The sequence below is a fragment of the Aedes aegypti genome, chromosome 1 (assembly GCF_002204515.2).
Source record: "Aedes aegypti strain LVP_AGWG chromosome 1, AaegL5.0 Primary Assembly, whole genome shotgun sequence".
Lineage (NCBI taxonomy): Eukaryota > Metazoa > Arthropoda > Insecta > Diptera > Culicidae > Aedes > Aedes aegypti.
Window position 1 is genome coordinate 89,288,167 of NC_035107.1, and position 21,759 is coordinate 89,309,925.

General features: G+C 42.7%; 1 protein-coding gene across 2 annotated transcripts in view; it reads left to right on the forward strand.

The window, feature by feature from the left end:
• Positions 1 to 21,555, forward strand: part of LOC5574996 (protein wings apart-like) — a 61,791-nt gene extending 40,236 nt beyond the window's left edge. For both annotated transcript variants that reach the window (XM_021841905.1, XM_021841909.1), the window contains exons 4-8: positions 8,211 to 11,079; positions 18,065 to 18,380; positions 18,440 to 18,519; positions 18,588 to 18,778; positions 20,232 to 21,555. In XM_021841905.1, coding sequence (XP_021697597.1) covers positions 8,211 to 11,079; positions 18,065 to 18,380; positions 18,440 to 18,519; positions 18,588 to 18,778; positions 20,232 to 20,438 — 3,663 coding nt within the window. In that variant the 3' untranslated portion in view covers positions 20,439 to 21,555. The remainder of the gene's footprint in view (positions 1 to 8,210; positions 11,080 to 18,064; positions 18,381 to 18,439; positions 18,520 to 18,587; positions 18,779 to 20,231) is intronic.
• The last annotated feature ends 204 nt before the right edge of the window (positions 21,556 to 21,759 follow it).

The window sequence follows — 21,759 nt, forward strand, 5'->3', positions numbered from 1 at the left end:
GGTATACGAATCTGTTCCTAAGGATGGGAACTTTCCTTGATGACCTTTCACGGTACCTTTACTGTCGCAGACGACAGAGCATCCCCAAAGTTGTTGAAACGGTTGTCCGACATTTCGCGGTAAACCATTCCGCGGTCAACCCTTTCGCGGTGTACCATTTCGCGGTTTGTATCATTTAGCGGTTTACCGTTTTGCGATTAGTATTGTTGGGAAGTCACTACCAGGAGAATGCAAACGCCTTTTTAGTAGCCTGTAGTCAGCGCAGCTTTAAAGCTGAAAGTTTATTTTAAGCGATGGATTATCTCTAATGGTTCTTTATATAGTAGTTCATCTTACGTTTACGTTTGTTCCTACAATTCTGGTGAACTTCCTAACGTAGTGCTGACTCCAACCGATCTATACTATAATAACAACGATGTCAATTGAGGCCTTATGTAATTTCAGATCTACTCACAGTTCCAATTACGTACTAGTCGGATCAGGTTTAGTCCAGTAATCCGTATAGCTAGCCGTGTAACGCTCCAACTGCTAAATATGTTACATTTAGTTGTAGTATAATTACATTTTAGCTTATTGTCAAACCTGTCGGCCGATAAATGCTCCCCAAACTCTAATTTGCCACTTGTAGTATAATTTATAATAGAATTCACTTTAGTTGTCCAAATATCTTCCTAGCTCATAACACGTTTTGAACGATCTATGCTCCATATGACATATGGCTATGCTCCTATTCATACATCGCTGACAGACGATAGACGTCAGTTTGCCAGATCTCGGTACTCACACTACCCAGAATCGGTCGCACAGTGGGTCCGACGACAATCCCCCTCCCGTGTAGCTCCGAGATCACCAGATTTGTATTCTGATGTCTGCCCCACATCCAGTAATGCTAGGTTCACAGCGGCACGTGTCTGCACCCCGTTTGATGTCAGCACCGTAGCTTTACGTACTTGACCATCCTTCCCTGTTTTAACATCCAAGATCTTTCCTCTGGTCCAACCGTTACGCTTGGCTTCGTCGATAATTATGACTAAGTCCCCAACTTCAAGTGGCTTCACAGGTTGATACCACTTGGTCCGTCTTGTCAACTCTGGAAGATACTCGCGTATCCATCTCCTCCAAAACTCATCTACAATGTTCTTAGCCATATTCCAGCTGTCTCTGAGAGGTGCGTGAGTATCTTTCAAAGGTATCGGAGGTTGATTGACACCCTGGGTGCCATATAAAAGGAAATGATTGGGTGTTAGTGCTTCGTCACTGGAAGAATCTAATGGTACGTAGGTTAACGGTCGGGAGTTTACTATTGCTTCCGCTTCCAGTATTACAGTCTCCAATACCTCATCGCTTGGGCGATGAATATGCTCGTTGATGGTGATCATAGCCGTTTTGACCGACCTCACTAACCGCTCCCACGCACCGCCCATGTGAGGAGCGTAGGGAGGATTAAAACGCCAGCTAGTTCTGGCATTGGTGAATGTCGCTGCACAGGACTCATTGATTTTCAGAAGTTGCTCTTTCAGAATATTGTTAGCCCCAACGAAATTAGTGCCATTGTCCGACCAAATAGTCTCAGGCGCGCCCCTGCGAGCAACAAATCTACGAATGGCCATCACACAAGACTGAGAGGTAAGGCTATGTGCGATTTCCAGGTGGACTGCCCTTACGGAAAGGCAGGTGAACAGCACCACCCACCGTTTCACGTTATTGCGGCCCTGTTTCACTGTTATTGGACCAAAGTAGTCGACACCGGTGTTTGTAAACGGACGGATGAACGATGATAATCTTTCCGTCGGCAGAGGGGCCATTTTAGGAGGTTGGGGGGTTGTTTTATGTATACGACACCTTTGACAGTCCCTGGACACACGCTTCACCAGGCCTCGTAACTTTGGGATGGAGAATCGTTGCCGTACCTCGTTCAATACTGTTTCACTGTTCCCGTGCAGGAATTTAGAGTGAAAGCTATCAACAAGGAGATACGTTATACGATGATTCTTCGCCAAAATGATAGGGTGGGTCATATTGAAGGTAGTATTGGGGGCAGCTTTAATCCGGCTATCCATTCTAATAACTCCTTCACCATCAAGATACGGTGATTGTGGTACCAGGCAGCTTGACTTGTTGAGCTGCTTTGGTTGATCCGGGTGTTCCCTATTATGGTACAATGTTTCATATTCTTCTGGGTAGCTCTGCATTTGTACCTGACGCCACAATAAGTTCTCTGCGTTACGATATTCCTCGCTGGAAATCCACGCAGATATTTGTTGTCGTTTGAACTTCTTGATTGCTCTCAATACGTAAGCAGCTGTACGAAGAATCTTTTGCCACTTAGAAAAGCGGGCGGCATCAATCAATGGTTGACTAACTTTGTGATGCTGGAGGTGAACGATGCGTAGCTCTTCGGTTACAGGTACTATGTGGTCGACAAGCACCGGCCAGTATTCCTCCGGTTTACTTAAGAATGACGGTCCGCTGTACCACCGACATTCCGGGTTGAAGCTTGGCCCAGATCCCCATTTCGTAGCATCATCGGCTACGTTGAACTTGGATGGTAGATGTCGCCACTCGTTCACTGCTGTGAGGCTTAAGATCTCTCCAACTCGAAAGGCCACAAATGGATGGTAGCGGCGACTGTCTGAGCGTAACCAAGCTAGTACCGTCGTTGAGTCGAGCCAGAAGAATCGTTGCTTAACGGGAATACTTAAATAGCCACAGAAGGTATCTGCTAAACGACTCCCGATCAGCGCCGCTTGTAATTCAAGCCTAGGGATGGAGACCGGTTTCAGAGGGGCCACTTTAGACTTCGCAGCCAGCAGGGCGCAACGTGGGACTCCATTATCGACGATTCTCAAATACGCTACGCATGCGTATGCTTCTGGACTAGCGTCGACAAAAACGTGAATTTGCATGCCCTTCATTGCTATATGGTCTGCACCACTGAAGAAACATCGAGGTACTCGAACGGCCGCCATTTCCTTCATGTGTTGACTCCATTTGATCCATTTATCATGCAAGCTGTCTGCTATCGGCTCATCCCATTCGGTTCCTGATCGCCAGATATCTTGCATTAGGACTTTTCCTTGTATCACAAAATGCGCGATCAATCCAAGCGGGTCAAAAAAGGACATCACGGTACTCAGCACTTGACGTTTTGTTGGAGCAGCATGCCGCGTAAGCAATTCCACAATTCCAGGTCTTAATGTTGTATCGAAAGTAAACACGTCTAGTTTTGGTTTCCATACCATTCCGAGGACTCGTTCATTATCCTGCGTTTCATCCAGATTCATAGACTTGACTGTTGTATTACCGGTCTCTCCCACGTGTTGCATTACCTCAGAGGAATTGCTGATAAGATTTCGCATCTCAAATCCTCCTTGTGCGTGAACGTACCGCACGTCATTCCAAAGTTGAACTGCCTCCTCGACTGTATCGACGCTATCCAGGTAGTCATCGACATAGTGACTCTTAATTATGGCATTTGCTGCTGCTGGGTACTGTTCTGCAAACTCTTCGGCATTCTTGTTCTTAATAAATTGGGCAGAGCTTGGAGAACAAGTTGCTCCGAACGTTGCCACGTCCATCACGAAACATTCTGGTGAGCAATCGGATGATCTTCTCCAGAGAAATCGTTGAGCTTGTTTGTCGAGATCCCGTATGGCTATCTGGTGGAACATCTCCCTTATGTCTCCACAGATGGCGATGTTCCTTTGTCTGAACCTGACGAGAACAGCTACCAGAGATGTCAGTAGATCAGGCCCTTTAAGTAGCATGTCATTGAACGAGACTCCGCCAGATCGAGCCGCTGCGTCCCAGATCAAACGAATCTTTTCCGGTTTTTTGGGATTTTGGACCACATTTAGGGGCAAGTACCAAACTCGTTTGTAGTCGGATGATTGTTTTTCCTCGTCGGTCAGTCGATGCGCATAGCCTTTCTGTTCATATTCTGCAATTTGAGCATCAACCTTTTCCCTGAGTTCTGGGTTTTTAGAAAGTCGCTTTTCCAGTTGTATTAACCGTTTCTCCGCCATCTTGTAACTGTCTGGGAAGCAAACTTCCTCGTGCTTCCATAGAAGTCCTGTCTCAAACGCTCTACCTATTCTTTGTGTAGTACTCTCCATAATTTGCTTCGCTCGTCTATCGTCATCTGATTCCAGCTTCACTGTTATAGCTGCTTCTTCGATTGCAAAGAACCCTTTCATTTGCTCGTGGAGTTCCCGATTTGAGAGAATGGAATGATGATTCAGATGTCCTACAGATACATCGCAACAGGACTGTTTGCCATATACACACCAGCCTAATCTCGTTTTCGCTGCTACTAGATCATCACAACTGCCCTCTCTAACTTTCAGGGTAGTCAGCAGCCGTGCGTGTTCCATTCCGATGATGATCCCAGGGACCGCCTTTGAGTAGCTCTGTACTGGCAATCCTCGAAGATGAGGATATGCGTCTTTCAGAACATCGTATTGTAACGTCTGCTGTGGGAGACGAAGACTTTGAACAGTTCGGACATCGTTCAGCTGGAAGCGATTCCCCATCTCACGTCCAGAAATCATTACTGATACACGTTTCGAGCCTTTCTCCTCTCGACTAACATTGCTTGTCCAGCTGAGCCAAAGCGGATCAGATGGGCCATCTACTCCGAGTTTGTTAGCTATTCCCTCCTCCATAAGGGTCGAGGACGAACCATCATCCAAAAATGCAAACGTATGGACTGACTTCCCATTCGAACCCTCTATCAAGACTGGTAGATAACGAAATAGAACAGTCGGCAGAACGTGATGCACGTTATGGTGAACTATTTGGTTATTTCTCGAGACGCTAGGACCTGCTTCAATGTGATCTCTAGGGATATCGTCATCCAAAATGTGTAGAAGAGCGTGATGACGTAAGCGACATCCGTTGACGCCACATTCTTTCCCAGATCGGCAAGGCCACCTTCGATGCGGTATTAAACAGATTCTGCACAAACCGTTCTTTCGCATTACCTTCCATCGTGTGTCAACGGTCAAATCCTTGAACCGCATACAACGATGAATTTCGTGATCTATGCTGGAGCAGTACGAACATCTTTTCTTGTTGTCTTCTAGTGTTTGGTGCATCTCTGGTTCATCCTGTGGCGCTTCTTCAGTGTGTACGAACAGTTTCGACTTATGGCGCTGACTCGTTGGCCTTGTCGACTTTGATGATGAGACCGAAAGGTCTGGTAATGTTACGTCGGATGCAGTGTTCACCAAGTCCGACATGAAGTTGCCGAAAGTTGCCAGATTCACAATCTGACTCGCTCGCTTGTAAGCCGACCATTGCATCTTATAGATCGCTGGTAGTTTTTCAACTAGTTCGTGCAGCAACATCGGATTACAAAGGTGTTCGTTTAGCCTAGCGAGTTGCATGTGATCCACAAGATCTTGAACAGCTAATCCGAATTCAATCACGGATCGGAGATTTTCTGCCTTAGGTGCAGGGACATCTCGTAGCTTGTTTAGGAGAGAATGAATCAATATTTCTGGCCTCCCGAATAGCCTTTGTAATGTGCTGATAATGTAAGGGACTGAGGCTGGTAGCAGAAGGCGACTTTTGACCGCCGCCATAGCCGTGCCGTCGAGGCAACGTTGCAGCCTTGCCAAATTTTCCGCATCGGAGTATCCACATGCCACTGTTGAATTCTGGAATGCACTGAAGAACATTGGCCAGTCCTCAGGATCTCCGGAAAACATCGGGAGGTCTCTCGACATTACTTGGCGTGCTGCGATCTGCGTTGGTGTTGGACCGACCGTTGTGTTGTCAACCGTATCCAGTACGAATCCTCGTTGCTTGGACGGATGTCCAGTGTTATAGTACGATTGAGCTGGAAAATTCGTATTTTGTTGTTCATATGCCAACCTCTGAGGATCTACTGCGTCTCTAAAGTTGGCACTGGTAGAGTGGGCATTAATCTCCTGTTCTCCGTAAGTCATCGGATTGGCTGCTCTGTTTCTTGCCGGAACAAACTCCGATATATCCATTGGAATACGCGAAATCGATGTACGTTGCCCCAGAGCTTCTGATGGACTGACATGCTCTCGAGAAAACTGAGGGGTGGAAGAACTCGGCGGCACTTGCCCTGCCCCAACATTATGGGCTCCGCCTTTCGAAGCTGCTGTAGTGGGTTTGGTCAATTCGGGTGGAAAGTCTACTGCGACTACCTTCCGTGGTGCACTCTTATCAGCAGACTCAGGAACGATCGATCCTTGGACACCAGATGTGGTCGGATTAGGAGGGGCACCTCCGGAAAGCTGATTTGCGTTCCGTTCCCGGCTCAGCCAATCTCTTACCTTCTGACTACTAGTCCTACTGTTAGGATCGCTCTTCCGACTTGTACTGCTCGAACCGTCCATGCTACCATCCGTTTCTGCCATCAAGAGCTCGAACTTTTCCTTTAAGTATCGTTGTTCCTCTTCCATTCGCTTTTTACGCACCAGCTCTTCTTCTTCAGCAGCTTTCTTCCTTGCAGCATCTTCTTCTTCTTGGTGCTTCAGACGCAGCTTCCGTTCTTCTTCTAGCAGCTGAAGTTGCAAACGTTGACGTTGAGAGTTTCCGCTTCGGTTTGACGAACTTGTTGATTTGGATTTACGCGATAACTGCTGGGCGTGAAGTTGGGCCAGGCAGACTTCGCATTTCCAGCTTCTTTCCGGATCCGCAATAGAATCGGACACTCCGGCACAGTCGAAGTGAGCCCAATTATCGCATAAATCACACCCGACCATGTTGTTGGCAGAGTCGGATCGATTACATTTACCACAATTGTGGTTGTTTTTCGGATCGATGTTGGAATCCATTCCGTGCGTGATGGAGTAAACCTTTAAAGTTTGTTGGGAAGTCACTACCAGGAGAATGCAAACGCCTTTTTAGTAGCCTGTAGTCAGCGCAGCTTTAAAGCTGAAAGTTTATTTTAAGCGATGGATTATCTCTAATGGTTCTTTATATAGTAGTTCATCTTACGTTTACGTTTGTTCCTACAATTCTGGTGAACTTCCTAACGTAGTGCTGACTCCAACCGATCTATACTATAATAACAACGATGTCAATTGAGGCCTTATGTAATTTCAGATCTACTCACAGTTCCAATTACGTACTAGTCGGATCAGGTTTAGTCCAGTAATCCGTATAGCTAGCCGTGTAACGCTCCAACTGCTAAATATGTTACATTTAGTTGTAGTATAATTACATTTTAGCTTATTGTCAAACCTGTCGGCCGATAAATGCTCCCCAAACTCTAATTTGCCACTTGTAGTATAATTTATAATAGAATTCACTTTAGTTGTCCAAATATCTTCCTAGCTCATAACACGTTTTGAACGATCTATGCTCCATATGACATATGGCTATGCTCCTATTCATACATCGCTGACAGACGATAGACGTCAGTTTGCCAGATCTCGGTACTCACACTACCCAGAATCGGTCGCACAGTGGGTCCGACGACAAGTATCATTTCGCGGTATGCCATTTCGCGGTCTATACCATTTTGCGGTTTGGTTTTTCCTACGAGTTGCACTGAAAATTGTTGGCATTATCATCGATAACATTTTCATCGGTGATTTACCCTTCTTTCGAAAACAGGCAGTCCTTAAAATGGCACTGTTAAGATATATCAAACATCTCAGTATAAACCGCGAAACGGTGCACCGCGAAATGGTACTGACCGCGAAATGACATGCCGCCAAATGTTACTATCCGCGAAATGTCGTACCGCAAAATGGCAAACCGCGAAATGGTACACCGCGAAGTGGATTACCGCAAAATGTTATACAATCGTTGAAACATAATTTTTATCTTCACGATAACCCGAGACAGCCACCAGTACGGATCAAAGAGCCGTGATGATTCCTAGAGCAGTTGTCGTTTAGTGTTAACACTGTTCGCCGATCAGGCTGCTCCGTTCGTTTAATCTCCATTGGTATTTGCTCCGAGTAGTCACTGTTATCGAGCAGCTCTGGTCGATTAGTTGTCCACTTAATCTTTCAACTTCCTTACCTCACCGATGGGTTCGCTGGCGTCGTTACGTCATACGATTCGTTGGTAGTCTCGATCTAGTGGATGAACCTACACTTGGCGAAACATCTTTTTCACATCTACAGCGAATGTATCCTCGTTCGATCGGAAACAACTCAATATTGAATGTTTGACTATTATTTGAACACTTACTAATAATTTTGTTTTATCTTTACCCGCAGGGCACCTCCCGACTCATAAGCACCGATAGTGAAGATGTCCACTCGCCACCCCACGGTTCAGCAGTGCAACCTTCGGTAGCACCCGCTGCCTCTCAACAACCAACCCCGCCAGCCTCGCAAGAATCCGAACCACCACCAGCGCCTATTACAGAACCCGCTGTCAATCCGGTCCCCTCGGCCTCGGCCACATTCTTCACTGGACTAACTCCCCCGGAGGAGGAACCCAAGAAGGACGACTTGAAAATCAAAATCACCCTCAGTAAAGGTCTCATCAGCAACGGAAGCAGTAAGCACAAAAAAGAAAGCAAGAAAGAACTGAGGCACTTCAAGAAGCGAGCAATCGCCAGGGAGAAAGGAGGGAGCAGCAAGCGCGCCAAACGAGGTGACGGAGGCGATACCCAGGAGGAAGACGACGAACGAAGGGACGAAGAACTGCTCGGCGGAGTTGCGGAAGATCTCCGAGTAGTGGATCCGATCGTGCTGCCGAACATAAGGCCACAGTTTCCACTTCCGGGAACGGATGCGTACGAATTGTACAGGACACTAGCATCTCCCTCTGGTGGGGACGACTTTGACTCGCAGAGCTCGATTCTAGGAAGCGCTTCGTCGAATAATACCCCGAAACACGTCGGTCTAGCAGCGGCCGATGATTGCCGAATCATTCACAGTAGAGGATCGAGTGATTGTGGAAGTGACTTGGAACTGTCGCAGAACAGTTCAACGGCTGCAGCACCTCCCTCGGAAATCAATTTCGAAAGCGAAAATACCCAAGACAACAAGGAGGAGGAAGCGAAAGAACCGGTGAAACCAGTAGAAGAGAAAAAAGAGCCACCAAAAGAGGAACGAGTTGAAGTACTGAAGTTGAGCTTGAAGGGAACCAGATCAACGAGAACGACTCGAAGTAAAATGAAGAACACTGCCCATGTTGAAGTGATTTCCAAACCGGAACCAGTGCCGGTTCCGGCTGCAATAAGTTCTCCCGAGCCTGCGGTTAAGAAGTTTGGTCGGGCCACTCGAAATCGTAACAATAACAACAATGTGGTGGTTCCGGAAGTTGAACCGGTGAAGGAAATAGAACCGGAGCCAGAACCAATGCGAGAACCTTCTCCCCCTCCAGCTCCAGTTCTGAAAGCTGCCACCCGCCAATACAGTCGGCGGAAAAAGAACGTCGTTCCACCTGACTACCAGCATGATCTGTTGACCAGTCCCAAACGACCCGCATTGGAGCCCATCGATTCCCCTCCGCCTTTTACGCTGTCCTCGGAAACCGAATCCGCCTTGGCATCGATGAAATCGCCACGATCTTTGGCACCTGCCACAGGACTAGATCTCACCACCAACTCCAGCCGATCGGAACCGGTTCCAGTGGTTGGACCCTTTCATGACGAGAACAAGCCTGAACCAACAGAGTACAAAATTAAGAACAAGTTCAAAAGGTCCTACTTCCGCAGCGAGGAATTGGCCAAACAACAGCAGCTCCAAGAAAGCAGACCCCTTGCAGAGACCTCCGGAAATAATACGATACCTTCGGCGGCACCTGCTAGCGCTCTGACAGTTCCTCCCATTACCATTCCAATTGGCTTGTCCAACAGCAGTAGTCATCAGTCGTCCACCACACCGGACCAGCAACAACCAGTCAAGCTGGTGATCTCCAAGAAAAAAGGCAGCATTTTCAAGAGTCGTCCACTTACCGGAAGTGCCGAAGCAGCGGATAAGAAACGACACGTCTACAAGCACAAATGGGACGACGACGATGATGATGGGAAGGAAAAAAGTGCTATGGCGGAAGCTGACACGGAGACACAACCCACCACCTTCGAAGGAGAACCTTCTGGACTTTCAAGGGTCACGAGGATGCGAAGTACCGGAGAAGCTGGTAGCGACTTCGACGACGAGTTTGATTTCGACACCAAACTTAAGTGCGACCGAGACTCCAAACCTTTCTACACCGTTGTGCGGAATGTGAAGAAAGCCCATCAAATTCAAGAAATTGGCGAGTCCCAGGAAATGGACGACGACGTGGAATACATCCTGTCAGCTCTCCAACCAGACAATCCAAATGCGACGCGATGTCTATCGGCAATGACCCTCGCAACGAAATGCATGACGCCGGCCTTCCGAATGCATGTGCGAGCCCACGGTGTCGTAACACGGTTCTTCAAAGCTCTCCGAGACTCCCATACGGATCAAAGCCTAGGGCTCTGCACGGCCACCATCATGTTTGTTTTGTCGCAGGACACCCTCAATATGGATCTCGATCGTGACTCGCTGGAGCTGATGTTGAACCTGCTGGACACAGATCACCGCTCCGGATCCGATGGAGGCCTCAGTAAAGGTCAACTCGAAAAGAACCAACAGAAGGTTCGAGAGCTTTGCGAAGAAATCAAAAACTCAGGCAAGGCGAAGCACATGGATCTGGACAACATTACCACGGGGTCGCTTGCCATGGAGTCCCTCCTTTCGCTAACCTCCAAACGAGCCGGGGAGTGGTTCAAGGACGAACTTCGAAATCTCGGAGGACTGGAACATCTCATCAAAACGGTTTCCGACTGCTGTCGGCAGATATCCGACTACGTGATCGAATGGACTGATGATCTGCTGTCGAAGCTGCAGAAGATCGAACGGTGTCTGCGGGTGCTGGAGAACGTGACCATTCTGAATGAGGAAAACCAGAGCTACATCCTTAACTACAACAACGGCAGCATGATCACCACGTTGGTAAAGCTTCTTAAGCTGATCGATGGCGAAGTGGTGCTGTATCCTACCAACGAGCGAACGCCTAAAGACGACCGGGGAGTGGTGCTGAGGGAGATGATAATTCCAGTGCTGAAGCTGTTCATCACTTTGACGCATCCGTTCAATGAGACAGGTAGGTAGCTGCATTGGATTGCCCAACAAATTTTGGTTCAAAGTATTTAATATTGCAAGGCATTTGGGGTCCCAAGGAATTTTTGAACGGGACTTCACAGTTTGAAGCAAAATTTGTAGGAAACTAGGGATGTTCAAATACAATTATTTAATGATTACTCCAATGAAAGATCGAAACCTAAGCGCAAATTTGGCATTTAGGCGTAAACAAAACCTCATAAATGAGTGGAGGTATAGATGGTTGTGAGATCTTATCAACTTTCAACCCGCCATTTGTTTTAAATTATGAAGGACGATCACAAATGGTTTGAAAAAAGGCCTGACACATCAGGTCTATACAATACACCTATACGAGAATCGCGACTTTAGAAATAGTTGTTCAATTCCCCTGGGGTTTGTTTCAGATTATTTCTAGAAAATACCGTGTAAAATCATATTGAAATTTAAAACTATAATTTTTTAACGAAATTTTTTTTTAATTACTCTAAGGCAGTAGTTTCAATCCTTTTTGAAGCTGCCATCCCCTTTTACGAACATCCCGTGGACTCCTCAAAAATAGGTATTTTCGGAATCGAAGTTTAAGGGAGCCTTCCAAACAATTCTACTATGACCTATATGGGATTGAGTTAGGTATTAAGTTCATTAAGATTCCAGCCAGAAATCTATTAATCATTTGCAAAATGGTCCGATGCAGTTCAAGTAGTTGGAAAGATTCCATGAACAACTCCCACCGCCATGAAACAATTTTCCGTTTGCGTTCAGTTTTCAGCTCTTCTGAGTTCAAATTTTTGAACTGATCAATGTTCAAGCTTACTTGATCTCTCGTTCAAAAATTTGAACTGGAACGCAAAATGAACACGTTCAAATGCAACACTGATGTAAACATTGTCGAAGCTTTCTTTATACGGCTTTATGCAATCCTTTTTTTACCAACAAAGCTGGCGAATCTACTCAGCTACTTTAAAGCTGTGTTGGCAGCTATTATGACGATTATCACAGAAGGAATCACAAAAGACCGAATACATTCTAGCCTACCACAAAAGGCCGAGTGCACAGAAGGCCGAATCATAGAAGGCCACATACATTCTAGCCTATCACAAAAGGCCGAATCCCAAAAGGATGAATCACAAAAGGCCGAATCACAAAAGGCCAAATCATAGAAGGCCGAATCACACAAGGCCGAATAACAAAAAGCCGAATTAGAGTTACAAACCTGAAGAATAAAGCTTTGGATAAAAAAAGAACAAGTCCATGCTTTGTTGAATGCAGTCATGTCAGTAAACAGTGCAAAATTGACATGCGGCGAAGCCGCAATGAGGATGGAGGCACTGAGGCGGCAGAAGGCCGCCGAAGTCTTTGATATCCGAAGGATGTGTATAGCATCTATTCGGTGTCATGCAAACAGCAAATCCAGGCGTTTGCCCGGTATAATGCAAACAGAGAATGTTTTATCCATTTTTAGGTCCGACGAGCGACAGCGAGTTCGGACAGCAAGCGTTTGCCCGGTATAATGCCAACATATTTTTTTACGCAACAAGCAGGAGAATGATTGCTGAGATAGGGTATAACAAGTGTTTAAGTGATCATAAGAATACTAAGTTTACTAGGAAAATTCTTTTCATCGTATAGTGCCCGTTCGATTTTGACTCGGTTTGAATTTGGCAACACGGAAATCCATGTACACAAAAATGGAAACAAATCCTGTCAATTTCAATGTTTCTGTGGGTCTTCTTAAGGCTTACCATATTCAAAATAGGTAAATTTAATTCGTGGTCATTATTACGGTGATACAAGTTTCAATAAAAACAACCATTAAATTTTAGAACAGTTCTATTTAGGTAACATGAAAATTTTTGTCATGTTGCCAAAATTGAGCAGGCCCTGTATACCCTTCCAGTTTTCGCGATGTTTTTACACTTATGTTGTACAAAATACAACAGTACGACTATTTAAGCTTCAATAGAAATGATTTTAGGTGCGTCAGCTAAAAATAGACCAGCTGACACACTCAAAAACACTAACCATACACTCTTATTCAGCTAGTAATATTACTTGTGCATCTTGTCCCGCCTTACCCTACTGTAAAATGTCCATAATATTGTAGAAAAATGTGCTGAATGTTTGTGGCTTCCACTATTTTAAAATTTCGGCCTTCCGTGATTCGGCCTTTTGTGATTCGGCCTTTTGTGATTCGGCCTTTTGTGGTAGACCCATCATGACTACCCACACTCAAGTTCGTTCTGGCCTACAAAACAACCAAGAAACGACCACCGGAAAAACCCGTATTGTGGGACAACATTTGAAGAGGCCCAGATAATCATACGGTAAACGCGCAGCTTTTCAGAAAGACCAAGGTCGTGGATTCGAATCCCACCGTTCGAGGATCTTTTCATAAAGAAAATTTTCTCGACTTCCCATGGCATAGAGAATTTTCAAAGACGAAATGAAGACCTCCATGTCCCTTGCAGTTGCCCAACATTTTATGGCACATAAGGTAATAGATCAAAATCTAGAATGCCGTGAAAAGTGTACTGCGATTTGTCAAATTCGGGTACCTTTTGTAATACTAAGAGACAAAATGCAGTACTAGAAGTTGTGTCCAATCTGAACCCGAGTGGGATGCACCTAGTATGTTTGTACCTGCCACACGATATACGAACGCAAAAATGGTCAATCGGCAAAGAAAGCTTTCAGTAATGGCTGAGAGGCAGGCTATGTTCCAGTTGGGATGTAACGTCAGAACCCAGCCAACAAATATGTTCACATAACTGAGACTGCAAGCGAATAAATTGAACACTTATTCGGTAAAAACTAATTGTATAAAATGCACACATTCCCTCTATTCGCACAAATCTGGAGGCCATATAAGGTACCTAGGGGCAAGTGAGAATCCGGGGTAAGTGGGGCATTCCGTCATAGCTTGTTTAGGAATTTTTTTTCGAATGGGGTATTCTTCTATAAAGTTGAAGATACAATGACAAGAAAAGTATTCAGTACAAAAATTATTGTTATTTTTGATATCACGTGCTACATGTAACAGTTGTCAGCTCAGCACCATTTTCAACTTGCATGATAAATTGTGACACGTTCCACGTTCTGCATTGGCTCGCAAAAATAATTGTACTATAAATCGAATTACCATCGGTAAGCTACAACTTTAAGTATTTTTACAAGCTGCTTACGATAAACAGGTATTTTGTTTTCATTTCATATGAAAATTTCTATAGTCTAACTTACTTCAAAATATCTTCATACCCGGGGTAGGTGGGACCTATCGAAACAAGCACCAGAATAAAAAAAAATCCTACACGTTTCAAACATTTTTCTAGAGAGTAGCACTAAAACATTCAAACGAATAATTTTTATCAAAAAAACAAAATCAATCTTATATTACGTAATTGTTGAATAGGGAGAACAAATGACTATATTTTTCAATTTTTATTTTTGAAATATGAATTTAAAAATGAACGAAGACAGAGATAAAATTTAAAATACATCCTGAAAACGATTACAATACTATTTTTATTGAATTTTTTTGATATTTCTACCAAATACAGTAGCTGCGGAAAACAGTTCCATCCCATTAAGTGGTTTTCCGCAATGCATAACAGTAATAACAAATGATAATAAAATATTTAGAAATTCGTCGATTATTGAAAGTTTACGTGCTGCATTGTGATTGATAACTTATAAATGATGTATTTTGAAAATGTTCTATATCTCTTTACGCTTTTGGTGAGGAATTTTCAGTTAAAATTAAATGCGATGTGACATAACCTTACATTTACGTTTTTTTCCTAAAACTTTACGTATTTTACTTGCCCCGTTTAACGAGGTAACTGCTTTCTTCAAAGGTTTTCACAATTTCGAAATTAATCGATCAAAATCATGCACACACCAGCAAATGTGTTGCCAAAATGTGACAGTGCTGTTGGATTTGCGAAATATTGACATTTTTTAATTATAATGAACAATCTGTTTGAACTATCGTTTTTTTATGTCCCACTTGCCCCGGGGTACCTTATGTACATTTCTGATAATTTATCATGGTCAATACAATTCCAAATGATTTGATTTGGCGCTCACTATAATATCATGTATGATTGTGTATTGTAGTTTATACGACTTAATTTTTACAAACAAATAAAATAAAACATATAAAATAGTACGACACAAGCCTCGAACCACTAACCCTTAGATCGCTAGCCTAATACACTACCACTATGCCGCACAGTAGTTGTTGTTGCAGGACTTATAAATGAATCACTGTAGAGCATTGTTTGTGAATGTTATCGATCTTAATTGTTTTTGGCAAATGACCAAACCAGTGCATCACTGAAGGTTTCATGTTAACGTTTGCAGTTCGAACGAAGTGCAGCCAATTGTTATAGACATCGTACGAAAATACTGATGCAAAGCGATTTCATTGTTTTTCTATTGAACGGTGATGTTCTTTTAACCGGTAGGTCATTACTTATGTTTATGAATTCCATATTTTCTGTTTACGTTGGGTTCTTGCCTTGTATGATTTTATTTCTGCACCAGATGAACTCATATGTAATCTCACACTGATGATTATTATAGAGTCATGCCAAGTAAAAAACAAATCGTGATTGAATGAAAGTATGAAGTTACATATTTGGTCAGATTAAATTGAATTTTGAAATTAAATTAAATTTATGACTTCATTAACGATTTCAATCAATTAAGTTTTGCATCATATCCAATCCCAACGAAAATTGTACATTTAAACAATTTGAAATGCACATCCTTATATGATCTCTGGTTTGCTGGGAAAGAAGAAGAATAATTGAAGCACATACAAACAGACGTAACACTTAGAACAATTTTTTGTTAAAATCCATCGCCCACTTCACACCGTCATCATCTAGTGAGCATGTTGCACGAAACGTTGTTTCGTGCAACAAGGGATCGTTCAAATATTACGTAACGCAACAGGGGGAGGGAGAGGGTCTTACATAGTGTTACGGTTCTACAAAAAAATAAAGTTTTCCATATAAAAACTGTGTGGCTTGTACTAGTTAATTACGAAGAAACTATTTCGAGCCACAAAGGAAGCGTCGGGTAGTTACAGTGCACCGTCAGCTGTGGATTAATAACAGGACTATTGGCGTCATTTGGCCAAAAAGTTCGGTGCTTCACGCAGTACCGTGCAATAGATTCGTTTTCGGAGATTGAAGCCATCATACCATGTGTTGGGGTCAAATGGTCACCCTGACGCTATCAACTAGACTAGTTAAGGTCATTGTTGTATGAACAATTCTCGATTCGATTATTGTATTGTGTGATGTAGTTTATTTCAGTCACACTTTTATCCATCTCAATAAATAAGTTTTAACCTTTAATAAAACCACGATTTATTGCCCAAATAGGCCGCCTCGCTACACCACAACACCATGTCTGCAGTCAACCAAATGGTCGAGCTTCTGCTAAACCGCACCAAGTGACATTTTTTTAAATGGGTATTCACACCAGAAGATTCAGATAATCATAACCTTGCTCCATTATAAACATCGAATAGTTTAAACAGTTCTTCGTTGTACAACTTCATAATTTTTCTCTGACAGGATATGTCAAACTGAATTTGTATCCAATCAGAGCGAACTATAAACCTAAGCTTGCAATTGGATATGCAATTGCGTTTAGGTAAGTTGTTTCGAGTTTTTCGCTCTCGATTCAACAGCTTGAAATGACCGTGAGGTAGCGCCTAATCACCAATCGAAGGACACGAGTTCGAATCTCTATTTATATTTTTTACCTTCTCCCTAATAGACAGTCACAAAAATCAATCAACTTTCAGCTTATGTTACTATTTTTGAATTATAGAGCACAAGAAGTATCATGTACAGCGGGAAGAACGAATTACATGACATTTCACGTAAAGAATCGTGAACTTGTTCAGCCAAAGTTCGTTGAATGCGAGTAACTTAGTGCGCTCTGGCAGAACAAATTCATGATTTTCTTCGATCATCATATTTTTAACTACATCATTATTGTCTTTCGAATCTTTGTACGCGTGAGGGCCTTGATTCAACGTAATTTCGGTTGAAATAGATTATCCATCAATATAAAAACAGATAGAATACGTTTAGGATGGCTTGTACCAATTAATTATTCATATAAGTCCCCAACAGTACATTGTGGCCAGTTCTATGGAAAATTACAAATCCTTCCCATTACATTCCCATTTCATAGTGCATACATTTTGTGACATGCATTTCAACATGCATGACGATGATATGAACCATTTGTCTTCATTTTTTTTTCTTGTGTTGCCGGAAATCGAAAAACACATTCAACCATACCGAACTAAAAACCAGTGAACTGAGTCCTTCTTAATTTGAAATCAAATCTAATTTCATGGAAAATATATGATGATTTTCTTGAATATTCTATCTTTTGGTTACTTTTTGCACCCTGTTAGTCATTTGTGAGTGGTAAAATTTTCAAAAGAGTCATTTACTCGCAGATGAGTGGATTTTAAAGATAAATATTTAAAAATAATATTATTGGCACTTGGTGCGGTTTAACAGAACCCCGACCAAATAGGGAACAAAATTAGAGTAATCTGGCTAGATTTCGTACTATGATCAAATGTCGACGTAATTTAAGGTTTTTTTTTCGTGATTTGATGGTGAAATCTACGTAAACCCTCAACCTACCTAATTGACTCCAATTTAGTCCGTTTTAGAGATTTTGGGTTATTATGAAGCGGAAGCTAAGAGCGAGTTCTGCTTAAGTAGCGCACTGTATCATTCATGCCATGATAGCGATAAATCAACTGAACAGAATGTTTGGTTTTAACATTTGAAGTTCCATTCCAATGAGTTTAAAAACATCTCTCCACGGCTTTCGGGCAACCCGAAGATCCCTGTTTTTTTTTTCGTGAAAACGTGTTAAACAGTTGACTTTGTTCGATGTTAGAAATTGTACCAATATTAACTTTCCATTCCCCATCTCCACAGCTTACGGTGCCAGCGTGATCGGATCGCAACCACACGTGATCGCCACCTCCCTACATCTGCTACTGCGGCTGGGTGACTACGTGCCGCAGAAATTCATCTTCGAAATGAACATTCTGGTACTGCTGTTCCTGATCAACCTGGCCATCTACACCCAGGCCAATCGGCAGCATCTGATGACAGCCCGGGCTCCGGACGATTTTGGATCAACGACAGCTGAAAGTGGTCGGATAACCCGTGGGGCGAAAACATCAGGCCATCAGGAAATGGCCATCCAGGCACTGGTGGATTACTTTTACCGACAGGACGAATTGGCAAGGTTTGTTGCTTGTAGGTGATCGGATGTAACTCTTGATATTGATTGATGTTCAATTTTAGGTACGCCGAGAAAAATACGGACGCCATCCTGGATGCTAAATCGAAGAAGAACGAAGATATCGAAGAAACTGTTACCAAATGTAAGTATAACTGTTGATTTGGCTTTGTACCTTCTTATTCATAACTATCTCTTATATTCTTGCTACAGTGCTCCAAAAGGCGGGTTACCACATGGAGCACACACTGATGGCCAGTTACGTGGCTCTGCTGATCGGGTGGCTCGTGAAGGGCTGCGAAGAGTACGAGAACACCGTTCGATCCTACCTGAAGGACAATAACTTTGTGATGATGGTTAGCTCACTGGAAAAGTACTACAACTTCCTCAATCTGACCGCCAACGTGAGTATAAAGCGACATTTGGGCAGGGCTGGTAGCAGGTTTCTATTTAGAAACTTGGTCTCTGCATTGATGCAAGTTTTTATTTCAATGGCCAAAATGGTCTCTAAAGTTCTTTTTTTCTTTATTATTTTTTTTATTTTATTCGTTGGCGAGTAGTGTGTGGAGTTTCAATACCTGATAGATAATGCACTTTCGCCTGGGTATTGTGTATACAATAGAAAGCGTTGTGTTTGGATGGGCATCTAATTATTCCGAAAAAGGTGCGCTTTGCGAAAGAGGACCACGTGATTATTGAGCTGAAATCGAAATCAGATTAACTTCTGCGTTCATGGGTCCTCTCGTGGTGTAGAAGTAACGCGCCGTATCTAGTGAACAGGGAGTCGTGAGTTCGATTCTCACCGAGAAGACATGTAACTTTTTCGCAAATTTCACATCAATTTGTCGGGGACGGACCTGGTGTAGTGGTTAGAACACTCGCCTCTCACGCCGAGGACCTGGGATCGAATCCCATCCCCGACATAGTCACTTATGATGTGAAAAGTTATAGTGACGACTTCCTTCGGAAGGGAAGTAAAGCCTTTGGTTCCGACATGAACTAGCCCAGGGCTAAAAATCTCGTTAATAAAGTCAAACCAAACATCAATTTGTCCATTTAATCAAATTGCAAAGTATATGTAATGTTTAGTTCTTTGGTAGTTTCTGAAGTTATCATATGAGAAATTTCTGGAGTAATTTCTAATGTTCTTGGTTGAAATTTTAAACAAATTGAACGGCAATTCTGGTGAAAATCTCAAGAAATCAGTGAAGGCTTCTTTGAAGAAATTGTAGCTTGAGCTCATAAAAATAACCTGCACGGAAATCTAGCGAAATCTGCTTCAATCGAGCATCACTGGATTATCTTCATTTTTTTTTTGACAAATTTGCGAAAAAAAACATTGGGAATAATTCCTGAAGAAAATCGAAGAAAGACTCTACTCTGGAGTAATTTCTGGGGATATTCCTAAAAAAGACAGGTTGAATTCTTGGAGATATAGTAAAATAATTCCATGGGGAATTCCTTAAGAAATCCGGTAAAATCAATAAATGCATTCTTTTAGAAAATACCTGAACTAGTTTCTAATGAAATTTTGAACAAAATCTTGAAAAAAACATCGTAATACAAGCAGTAATACCCACCTGTAATTCCCGAAAAAAAAATATTTATAGAAAAAGTTCTAGCCGGATTCTCTGCAAACTTCTTAGGATATCTTTAATCTCCTGATTACTGTTTGTATTATTTTTATTTTCTTGGTTCATATATGGCCTCTTATTGGATCTCGTGCGGTATCTTTTTTGTTCCTGTCCTGTTTCTATTTTAAAGTTAGTTAGTTGCTACTGCCCTACTACTAGTCCTGTAAGTGTTAAACCCTTTCAGATAAACGATATTCATTGATTTTCTCCCCATCTATAACAGTCGGACGCCCTCAGTCTTCAGCACGTTCGGCAAACCAAGAACATCATCGACAATCTAAAGCGACTGGACTCGGCCGATCGGCAACAGCAACCGGAAGCTTCCACCAGCAGTCAGCAATCGTTAACCACTGCTTCCTCATCCGCATCCACCACCACAACTACCCCGCACCGTTATGGATCTCGGTCATCGACCAGGGCACACTACTGATAAAAGCGGACCCTCGACGGAGCCGTTAACAGCATCATCTCCGGTAAGGTTTCGGGCGAACTATAGTTTTACTCTAGAGCTGCGCGTTTCTCATCTCTTCTTGTAATTCGTAACTGTATCAAAATTTGCTGTCCGTTCATTAGGATTGGTTTATATTTTAACTTGCTTAACATGCCCATTCTTACTAGGAAAACGGCTCTCTTTTCGTTCTCTTTGGTGTGAAACCAAGCAGAGGAACGGAAGGGTAAATTTTGTAAATTATATTGCTTTTAACACAAAGCCTCGTATCTTAAGATTCACTGACTTGTATAGATGGGATAGAATGTCCGAACCAAAATCTGCAAAGAACGCAATCTCTCCAACAAATGGGAGGTTGCTCTCTTCTTTGCTTGATGGAAATACGCTCGAAAGTTGCGTATTTCCGTTTTTAATTTGAATATTTAATTGTAAATTTTTCAGTTTTCGCGTCCTTTCATTAGCTGGTTAAGAACCTTCGTAATAAATTGTCTAAGCCCAACTACTTGTATAAGAATAGATTCTCTTCATAGTTGTTACATTTGAAAGCACTTAAAACACCTAACTGTGCGTGAGTGAGCCTCTATATATCCGTTGTCTCGGTGTGCGTCTGTTCTTTTGTATGTATGAGCTCGAGCAAACAAAAAAGAGAAGATTCTGTTCGTCTCTAATGCTAATCTGAAATTAGTCGTAGCGAAAAACAACAAAACCTTAGATTATAAATGAAACACATTTAATTAGATGTTAACTAGGACGAACCCAAAACAAACCACGAAAAAATGAGACCAGGAAAAGGCGCAGCAAATTTCGTCCTTCCAATTTATGGACAGCTGGAACCGATTTGGGAGTCAACAATCAACATAATATTGAGTAAGATTGATGAGTTGAACATGAATTCGTGGACGGAAGTAAGCATTAATAGAGTATTAGTAGAATCCCGAAGAAGAAACGAGCAGAACAAGCGCGTGTGTACATAAACTAGTGAGATCTAATGGTAATGTATATTGTTTAAATTATTAAGATGCATACAGAAACACAAAGAGGCAAAGAGGAACAATCTTTGTGAAAGAAATACTTTTTAATAAAACTCTTTGGAAATTTAGTGGCACTTCTTGTTGATTTATTGATGACCATCCTTTGTAAACGCATACATAACCTGGCAGATACTTCAATTGGATGCATGAATAAAGCGAATGAATCGCATATTAGATAGAAAAATTATGATATTCTCAATAAACATGTAAATACCATCAGAACCTCAACGCAACCTGCAAAGGCTTCGTGCTATGAGCCAAGATGTGCAGGT